Source organism: Gadus chalcogrammus, chromosome 5, assembly GCF_026213295.1.
Source record: "Gadus chalcogrammus isolate NIFS_2021 chromosome 5, NIFS_Gcha_1.0, whole genome shotgun sequence".
NCBI lineage: Eukaryota > Metazoa > Chordata > Actinopteri > Gadiformes > Gadidae > Gadus > Gadus chalcogrammus.
In genome coordinates, this window is record NC_079416.1 from 23,144,022 (window position 1) to 23,154,615 (window position 10,594).

Below are 10,594 nucleotides of genomic sequence, written 5' to 3' on the forward strand. Positions count from 1 at the left end.
GCAAACCTCTCTGGCGGGTTTTTGGATCAAAACCAAAGCGGAATATCCCGAGATATCCGTAAAAGCGCTGATAACGTTGCTTCCATTTCCCACCACGTACCTATGCAAGGCCGGGATTTCCGCAATGACTGCAACTAAAACAAAATTCTGCAATCGATTAGACATTACAAACACTGTCTTCCATCACCCCCAGATGGAACCTGCTTGTTGCAGGGAAACAAGCACAGGGCTCCCACTGATTAAAATGAATTGTAGCCTATTCTGTGGCCTCACAAACGCGCCAAACTGACATATTGTGCATGTTTACACTTGATAGATGTTACTTCAAGTTTAGTTCAATATATTATTATATATTATAAGTTAATTTTTCACTTGTTCAAATTCACGTTCTTTTTTAAGAGTTTGTTACCTTCACTGTTCATTGTGCACTGTTCAACACTAGATGAAAATATCAACAAATTGGTAACCCCTGCGCAACATAACACAACCCCCCCCCCCCTCTGTGCGCAATCTGTTTTCGTGGGGCCCAAATTGCCCTGGCCACGGTATCCTTGGTACCCGGGCCATTCATTCATTCGTTCACGGGGCACGGCGGGAATCGCGGGAGTGCCGTGGTCCCGGTCAAGGACGACGGGAGACGAGGCCTCTCTCTCTCTCTCTCTCTCTGTCTCTGTCTCTGTCTCGTCTGTCTCTGTCTCTGTCTGTCGTCTCTGTGTCTCTGTCTCTCTAGTCTCTCTCTCTCGTCGCTCTGGAAGTTTAATTGGGTTTATTACAGTGCCGTTAGCCAATCAGAAGTGAGACATTTGCATGTCATGACTATTTTAATATTTTTTTCACCAAAACCGACTCAGAGGGCATTCATTGCTACTAGTGACCACCGCAAAATCAATGAAAAACGATGCATTAATAGCTTTAAGCAATATAACACGAGTGTGAGTGGGGTTGTTAGTTTATTAAAAATAAATGATGGGGGGGGGGGGGGCGCCAGAGGATCAGGGTAAGGTCAGGTTTGCTCCAAAAAGATTGAGAACCACTGGTCTATAGCATATAACCGCGTTGCCTGACTACAGTTTAATTCATTTTTCCCAATTTACCAGCTCTCGTTTTGAAGAATAATCACCACCTCATTCGTTTCATTGGGAATAGCGACGGTCTATACTTTCAACATAAAGTGTACATATTTATAATTTGAAATCCGTCCCAGCCTTTATACCACCGATACTATAGGGTCTATACTAGCATATAACCGCGTTTTCTGATTACAGTTTAATGTAACAGTAAGCTGAAAACATCCTAATTAACACCGCAACTGCAAATGAACCACGTGGAGATAACCACGGCAACCGGTCAAACAAAAGTTATTTTTTGCGATCATTCTGCTCGCGCATCGATAAACAAATAATCCCCCTATAGCGCGACTGCGGTCCATTAATTAATAAAGAAACGGTTAACCGTGTACACGAAAAAGTAGGGGTCATGTAAACGTTTAAATTTTTTTGTAACCCCCTAATATCCAGTACTCATTATCTTAATTGCTAATTCTTTATCCTCAAATATGGTCCCTTCAATGGACCAGGAAGTGCTTCATAAAAGGACCTTCTACGTCATCAAGGCAACGCCACCTGTGTTTGGAGTAGGACGTTCACTAAGTGGTTGGCAGACTGGAAAAACACAGTATTTTACACGTGTGTGTGTGTGTGTGTGTGTGTGTGTGTGTGTGTGTGTGTGTGTGTGTGTGTGTGTGTGTGTGTGTGTGTGTGTGTGTGTGTGTGTGTGTGTGTGTAGCTTGTCTGGCTGCCTGGTCACACAGGAAGGCTGTGCTTCACTGGCCTCAGCTCTGAGCTCCAACCCCTCCCATCTGAGAAAGCTGGACCTGAGCTACAATCACCCAGGAGACTCTGGAGCTGCGCTGCTCTCTGCTGGACTGGAGGATCCACGCTGGAGACTGGACACTCTCAGGTATGGAGAGGACAGCTCACCACTCAGGGACAAAGTCTCCTACTAGGATTCATGCTGCTAGATGAAGTGGTTTGAAGAGGCAGCTGTCACTCATGTTGTGTAGAACGTGATGAGACGGCAGATGATGAAGGTGAATGTTTCAACATGCTGCTCTCACTTTGTTTCCCCCCCAGTGTGGAGCACGGTGGAGTGTGGAGGCTGAAACCAGCTCTAAAGAAGTGTAAGTGTCTGTTTGATTCATCACATCACACACTCACTATTGAGACGGGAAGTCCATCCACACAGCAGGAAGTGAGGTCACATCCTACTGGAAATGAAGATGATGGCTGACCTCATGTATCTTCCGTATATTAATACTGTCGACCATCACAGTTAAACCTACTTGTATAAAACCCAGCAGGTATTACATTGTTACATTGAGGGGGGGGCAACCGGGCTGAGGGGGAGGACTAGGGGGGGGGGGGGGGGGGGGCTGGGGGGGGAGGGGGGTGACCGGGCTGAGGGTGACAGGGCTGGGGGGGGAGGGGGGTGACCGGGCTGAGGGGCCGGTGAGGGGGAGGGGGTGCTGTGGGGGGGGTTGAGTGGGAGGGGGGGTGAAGGGGCTGAGGGGGGAGGGGTGTGACCGGGCTGAGGGGCGCAGTGAGGGGGAGGGGAAGCGGGGGTGAGGGGGCTGAGGGGGGGAGAGAGGGGGAGGGGAAGTGGGGCTGAGGGTGGGAGGGATGAGGGGGGGGAGGTTGAAGAAGAAGAGAGCGATCATCACAGTTAAACCTACTTGTATAAAACCCAGCAGGTATTACATTGTTACATTCAGGGGGGGGCAACCGGGCTGAGGGGGAGGACTAGGGGGGGGGGGGGGGGAGGGGGGGGACCGGGCTGAGGGGGGGCTGAGGTGGGGGGGGTGACCGGGCTGAGGGGGGAGGGGGAGGAAGGGGCTGAGGGAGAGGGGGAGGGGGGGTGACCGGGCTGAGGGGCCGGTGAGGGGGAGGGGGGGCTGTGGGGGGGAGGGGGGGTGAAGGGGGAGAGGGAGAGGGGGAGGAGGGAGGGGGGGCTGTGGGGGGGAGGGGGGGTGACCGGGCTGAGGGGCCGGTGAGGGGGAGAGGGTGCTGTGGGGGTGAGGGGGGGTGAAGGGGCTGAGGGGGGAGGGAGGGGTGTGACCGGGGTGTGACCGGGCTGAGGGGCGCAGTGAGGGGAAGGGGAAGCGGGGGTGACGGGGCTGAGGGGGGGAGAGAGGGAGGGGGGTTGGTGAGGGGGGGGGCTGAGGGGGAGAGGGATGAGGGGGGGGGGGGCTGAAGAAGAAGAGAGAGCGATCACAAAAAGAGTCTGAAAGAGAATAAAAAGAAGAAGAGCAGCCTGGATCCAAGGAGAGATGTTTGTTGTTGATCTGTTCATAATATTGTCGTTGTTTTCATAACGTTGTTGTTGAGGTGTGTGTATCTATGAATGTGTACATATGTATATGTATGTATGTGTTCATATCTATGTATATGTACACAGAGCGCAGGAGAACAGTACTAGTGATGATGATGAGGATGAAGAGCGGTTCAGCAGCGAATATTCGTTGACAGCCCTAATGTACATAGAGCGCAGGAGAACAGTACTAGTGATGATGATGAGGATGAAGAGCGGTTCAGCAGCTCATCATGTCTGGTTCTCCCTCAGATGCCTGTGACCTCACACTGGACCCCAACACGGCCCACAGAGGACTCTCTCTGTCTGAGGACAACAGGAAGGTGACGTGGGTTGAAGAGGACCAGTCGTATCCGGATCACCCAGACAGATTTGACTCCTGGCCCCAGGTGTTGGGTAGAGAGGCTCTGACTGGCCGCTGTTACTGGGAGGTAGAGTGGGAAGGAGGGGTTGGTATAGGAGTGACATACAGAGGAATCACAAGGAGAGGAGGGGGTCGTGACAGCGTGCTTGGAGGGAACAACAAGTCCTGGAGTCTTTATTGTACTGATGATGGTTACTATGCCCGGTACAACGGTACACTAACAGACCTCCCTCTCCACCCCGCTGGCTCCACCAGAGTAGGAGTGTATCTGGACCGGCCTGCTGGCTCTCTGTCCTTCTACAGAGTGTCCCCAGGTGGAGGAGGGTCCTCAGACACACTGACACACATCCACACCTTCTGCTCCTCCTTCACCCAGGAGGACCTCCTCCCGGGGGTGTTGGTAGAGGGGGACAGCGTCTCTGTGATCCCTCCGCGGTAGAGGGGGGGGGGGGCCGGCGTCGGTTGTAGAAAAAGAAAACGGGCGCGGGGGAGGAGGACACACACACACACACGCGCACACACACACACACGCACGCACGCACAGAGAGGACTGATGACTCAGTGTCTGTGTTTACACACAATTACATTGTGTCTGTCTGTCTGTCTGTCTGTCTGTCTGTCTGTCTGTCTGTCTGTCTGTCTGTCTGTCTGTCTGTCTGTCTGTCTGTCTGTCTGTCTGTCTGTCTGTCTGTCTGTCTGTCTGTCTGTCTGTCTGTTCTTTAAAGTATAGCATGATAAACCATGAAAAGACTTTTAAGATCTCCCACAGTTAGATAAGCACATTTATTATTTGTAATGTATATAAAATACCTATTGATGGTTCATCTTTGTATATTTTCAGACTTCACCAGTTTTGGTCTTAAGGGCTCTTATATCATAATTGTTGTCATAATCCTGATTTACAACCTGATTTAAAGCAGATTTTATGTTTTATTCTTAATAACCAAGTGGTCTATGGGATAATGTTGCATGTTGTAAATTACTTTAGGCTGAATCTTGATTTTTTTGTGTTCCGTTTGGAACCAAGTGGCTGCAGAACATGTTCAGTTATTAAAGATACGTGCACACCTGTTGATGATTTGTAAAGTCTGCTGCTTCTATTGTTTTAGTCCTTGTGTTTATTGTGTACATGTAAGGGACTATTTTTCTGTCTCATTTGTTAGTGAAGCATAATTGCAATAAACAACTCAGTGGATCCAACTGAATGTTGTCGTGTGTTCAGCCGATGATTTCTTGTTTTATTAGTGATTAATGCTTCCATCAGTGCCTTAAGAATAATAAGATATTAATCACAAATTAAAAATAGAGCAACAAATGTTGTTCTGATATTATTCTGGGACCTCCTCCCTGGGTTTTGGTTGGGGGGGGGGGGGGGTTGTAGAAAGAAACCACAGACAGACGACCGGACTCTGTCTCTCTCTCTCTCCCCCCCTCTCTCTCCCCCCCCTCCCTTTCTCTCTCTCCCCCCCTCTCCTCCTCCCCTCCCTCTCCCCCCCCCCCCCCCCCCCCCCCCCCCCCCCCCCCCCCCTCTCTCCAGAGCGTCCGCGGGTGTCTCTGCTCCAGAGGAGCCCCTCCTCCCCAGTGGTGTGCCATGCTACAGGCTTCTACCCAGACAGGGTGGTGGTGTTCTGGAGGAGAGACGGCCAGGAGCTCCATGAGCAGGTGGACCCCGGGGAGGTCCTCCCCAACCACGACGGGACCTTCCAGGTCAGCGTGGACCTGGACCTCACGGCCGTCCCACAGGAGGACTGGGGGAGGTACGAGTGTGTGGTCCAGCTGAAAGGCATCGAGGACATCCCCACCCCCCTGGACCCCGCCCTCATCAGGACCAACAGGGGGAAGACTGGGAGGGACGGAGGTAGGGAACACACCTCCACCTCCACCTCACCTCCACCTCACCTCCACCTCCACCTCACCTCACCACACCTCACCTCCACCTCACCTCCACCTCACCTCCACCTCCACCTCACCTCCACCTCACCTCCACCTCACCTCCACCCCTCCTCCACCTCCTTGGGGCCCTCCTCCTGACCTCCTGCTCTCTCTTCCCCTGAAGGTCTCCCGGGGCCCTTCCTCGTCGCTGGCTCTGTGGCGGGGGCCCTCCTCCTGGTTGGAGCTCTGGTCCTGGCGGGAGTCTGTTGGTACAGGAAGAGGAACGGTGAGTGAGCTGACCCCTGACCCCCAGCTGCCCCTACTTCCTGCCCCCTCGCTGCGTCCCTTCCTGGACTCTGATTGGTCGTCGTGATGCTCTAGCGGTCTGGTGGTAGAAACCTCTCCATCACTGGAGGAAGAACCTCCTCTAAGGTCCAGGCCCCAGTGATGTTGAGGCATTAAGAATATGAAAGTAGACAACATGAGGATGTTCACCACTGTCACACACTGATCATTTCTCCTGATCCTTAGGTTCAGCCAAACGTCCAGCAGCTGGTGAGTAACGTGTGTTATTACTGCAGTTCTGCTCTCATGATTAACAATACTACCAACACGGTTACCATGGTGACTGGTCTGTGGACTATACAGCTCTGTAGATCTAGATACACCTAGCTCTGTAGATCTAGATACACCTAGCTCTGTAGATCTAGATACACCTAGCTCTGTAGATCTAGATACACCTGGCTCTGTAGATCTAGATACACCTAGCTCTATAGATCTAGATACACCTAGCTCTGTAGATCTAGATACATCTAGCTCTGTAGATCTAGATACATCTAGCTCTGTAGATCTAGATACACCTAGCTCTGTAGATCCGTTCAGCTCCTCACCGTCTGCTTCTTGCCAGGTTCTGACACCAGCTCTGAGAACCCTGAGGGACAGAAACATCTTCTGGCCCCGACCCCTGACCCCAAGGTCAGTATTCTGTGACATCACAACTCTTTGGAGGATGGGTGGGAGGGCACTAATGTCTTCACAGTACATTACTGCAGTACTTCATGAGAGGAATATATATAGTACTTCATCCCAGTAACATCAATAGTACTTCATCACAGTCATATATATAGTACTTCATCCCAGTAATATAGATAGTACTTCATCACAGTCATATAAATAGTACTTCATCACAGTCATATAGTACTTCATCACAGATATATGCATAGTACTTCAGTAATATATTTTGTACTTTATCAAAGTGATAGTAATATTATAACAGTATTCATCAGTGATAGTAATATCGTGAAAGTATTCATCAGTTATAGTAATATTATAACAGTATTCATCAGTGATAGTAATATTATAACAGTATTCATCAGTGATAGTGATATTATAACAGTATTCATCAGTGATAGTAATATTATAACAGTATTCATCAGTGATAGTAATATTATAACAGTATTCATCAGTGATAGTGATATTGTATTAGTATTAGTTTGGTCACAACTTGGTTTTCAACCCTAAAAAGATTTATGGATTTGAAATATGATTGTTATGTACCGGGTGTTTGTGTGTGGGGACCCTGTTTATATGCTAGAGGCTAGCTGCTTCTTATGTGGTTTACTCACATAAGGTAGAAGCTAAACGCTAACAGTAATGCTTCAACAATCTCTTTAACCTCATGCTATCTACACAAACGATCTGCCATATGAAAGAGGCTCCAAGGAGTCCCATGGTACAAGCCCTATCATGTGGTGGGCTCATGATGAGGTAGTGAGCAGTGAGGTGCTGATAGATGGTTGGAGCTGACCTGTGCTCCCTTGGTGTTTAGAGCTGAATGATGAAGAGGCTTCTCGTTGGAGGATTGATCATCATTCATAATCCTGACCATCAGGCGTGGGGCTCAGATCGCCTCAGACTCAACGACAACACTCTGACTCACTTTGATCTGGAAAACAACAATTAATCCCTAAGAAAGCTTAAATAAAGGAAATCATTATTTACTCTTATTACAGTATAACAAAGTGATTATTACCAACTAAAATCACTGTCATATTCCATTAAGTTGTACATTTGATAATTTGTTGAGTCATTGGTTGACTCGCCGATCTTTAACTGATGCTTTGAAACCATGGCAACATGATCTCCCTCATGAGCGGCCATCTTAGTTAGGATGCGGTTGCTCACCGCATAACGTTTGTTTAACGTGTGGGTTTATAATGTTTAAGATGTTTAACATGATAATATTAGGATTATTAAGGGGCCGTAATCCAGACCGTTGATTCAGACTGTCCTTGTCCCTAATTAATCCTTCTTTAATAGTATGTAATATATATATATATAAAATAATCATTATCACATCAGTCTTTTTGGAAAATATTTTAGAGTTGCTGGAATACACTGGTTTTGTGGGATTTATAATTAATATATTACAAGCTGTTTTTTCCTTTTTGCTGTCAATAAAGTTTCCAACTCCCAATTCCAGTCTGCTTATTTCATGTTGTGGTAGACTCTAACTTTTCAGCGCACATTTTACAGGCTTAACGGAATCTTCTCCACTTTATCCAAAACTGTGTTTTATGTCACAGCACCACTGGAAGTCTGTCTTAGAGGGCTTGGAAGGTCAGGAAAAACAAAGGAAAAGTCACTGATCACTCATCACCTTTTCAGTGGAGTTCCAATGTACCAGAGCGATGCTGTTTAGGGGTTTTAACTGAAGCGTGTAGATGAAAACGTCCTGAAACTAAAGGCGTTGTGTATGTTTGGTGTAATGAGCTCACAGGAGTCCCAGCGTTCTGCTCTCAGCGCTTTATTAAAACATTCCTGGACACGACGCTCGGTGATCATGAGGGATGTGATGATGAGAGTTGATCAGGAGCCCGTCCTCGGGCCGGGTCACATGGGGCTCCGGGTGGGAGGTCAGAGGTCAGAGCCCGTCCTCTAGCCGGGTCACATGGGGCTCCAGGTGGGAGGTCAGAGGTCAGAGCCCGTCCTCTGGCCGGGTCACATGGGGCTTCCGGTGGGAGGTCAGAGGTCAGAGCCCGTCCTCTGGCCGGGTCACATGGGGCTCCAGGTGGGAGGTCAGAGGTCAGAGCCCGTCCTCTGGCCGGGTCACATGGGGCTCCAGGTGGGAGGTCAGAGGTCAGAGCCCGTCCTCTGGCCGGGTCACATGGGGCTCCAGTTGGGAGGTCAGAGGTCAGAGCCCATCTTCTGGCCGGGTCACATGGGGCTTCCGGTGGGAGGTCAGAGGTCAGAGCCCGTCCTCTGGCTGGGTCACATGGGGCTCCAGGTGGGAGGTCAGAGGTCAGAGCCCGTCCTTTGGCCGGGTCACATGGGGCTCCAGATGGAAGGTCAGAGGTCAGAGCCCGTCCTCTGGCCGGGTCACATGGGGCTCCAGGTGGGAGGTCAGAGGTCAGAGCCCGTCCTCTGGCCGGGTCACATGGGGCTCCAGGTGGGAGGTCAGAGGTCAGAGCACGTCCTCTGAAGTAAACGTTGTGTACCGGTAACCCAGCTCTAGATAAGGGCAAGTGTAGCCTCCCATACAGTGGCTATACTGTATGTGCTTCTCATAAATCAAAGCAAAAGGATAGTAGGTGATAGGCATCAAGGAAATAAAGGAATACAATCTTGAGACTGATCCTGCTAATTTCAGTTTAGTTCTGACTGGTTTTTATCGGATGAAAAACCCTGCTATGAAGAACTTTTAGATTCCCAACCGGTCGCTGTCGGGAGCACGCTAGTGTGAGCTTTATCACCAGGAGAGTGAACGCACCTTAAATCCTTATTCAGTTCCCCACCCAGCTAGCGTGTAGAACCAAGACGGCTGCTGGCCCCGGACTGATCTGACCGGTTTGGAGACAGTCTGCCTGGGCGACCTGATTGGCTGCCTGGGTCACATGGTGTGCTGAGTGTTAGCTGTGGAAAGCCCCGGTAGCTGGAGCACCTCAACACCAACTGAACAAACTGCCACAACAACACCGGCCTCCATCTTGTCTCCTGACGTCAGAAGAACCGCCGAATGGCAGCTGTGGTCACTGCACACGGCGTCTGATTTAACCACAATAAAAAACATGGATTTGGTCATAGTTTATCAAGATTGTTTTGCAATGTTGTGTTGTGTTGTAATGAACTGTATTGTAAATGTTGACAACAAACCTTTGACCCTGGCACTAACTTTCAATTCGGTTAGTCATTAAAGTCAGGTCGTCTTTTATTGTGCACTAAAGGTGAGATCATTGTTGTGTTGTGTACTAAAGTGAGATTATTGTGTTGTGTACTAAAGTGAGATCATCCTTGTGTTGTGTACTAAAGTGAGATTATTGTGTTGTGTACTAAAGTGAGATCATCCTTGTGTTGTGTACTAAAGTGAGATCCTCATTGTGTTGTGTTGCGTTCCCTAGGTGGAGCAGGGTGAAGAGACAACACCGTCACCAGCGTCATAACACCTAAACTGCCAACACACAAAATGGCGTCCAGTGAAGTATGAGCTGTAATGGTGCTGGGAGGTTCGAGAGATACGAGAGCCTCACCGCCCACGGTGTCCAGGGTTACGCACAAACTTCACTTCTTAAACGTCCCAGTGTGTGTGTGTGTGTGTGTGTTTTGTCTGTCAGCATGAGACATCTGATATAAGGACGCAGTAGAGGAGTAGAGTCTCTCTGACTTTCACTTTCCTTTGACTCCTCTGGCACAAAACAAACATACCCACACTGCACACACACAAACTCACTCTCACTCTCTCTCTCTCTCTCTCTCTCCCTCTCTCTCTCTCTCTCTCTCTCTCTCTCTCTCTCTCTCTCTCTCTCTTCTCTTCTGCGCTGTGAAAGAGAAACGCAATCCCAAATGACTTTTACAATAAGCAGACTCCGATCGTCGGGTTTGACTGGTGAGTGGCCCAGAGTTCACCGTCCAATATGGTCATTTTTAAGTGAAAATTACCCAAAGGAAATTTAATCTACCTGAACTTTATTATTACAGTTCACAATCCATCCATAT

At 49.1% G+C, this 10,594-nt stretch overlaps 1 protein-coding gene across 2 annotated transcripts in view; it reads left to right on the forward strand.

Moving 5' to 3' along the window:
* Positions 1-10,218, forward strand: part of LOC130382363 (H-2 class I histocompatibility antigen, Q9 alpha chain-like) — a 66,770-nt gene extending 56,552 nt beyond the window's left edge. Inside the window, exons 5-8 of one of the 2 annotated variants that reach the window (XM_056590054.1) lie at positions 5,787-5,888; positions 6,134-6,157; positions 6,510-6,577; positions 10,000-10,218. In XM_056590054.1, the coding sequence (XP_056446029.1) occupies positions 5,787-5,888; positions 6,134-6,157; positions 6,510-6,577; positions 10,000-10,041 (236 nt within the window). In that variant the 3' untranslated portion in view covers positions 10,042-10,218. Of the gene's footprint in view, positions 1-5,786; positions 5,889-6,133; positions 6,158-6,509; positions 6,578-7,430; positions 7,939-9,999 lie in introns of those variants that run through there. The other variant, XM_056590057.1, reaches the window with a different exon arrangement.
* The last annotated feature ends 376 nt before the right edge of the window (positions 10,219-10,594 follow it).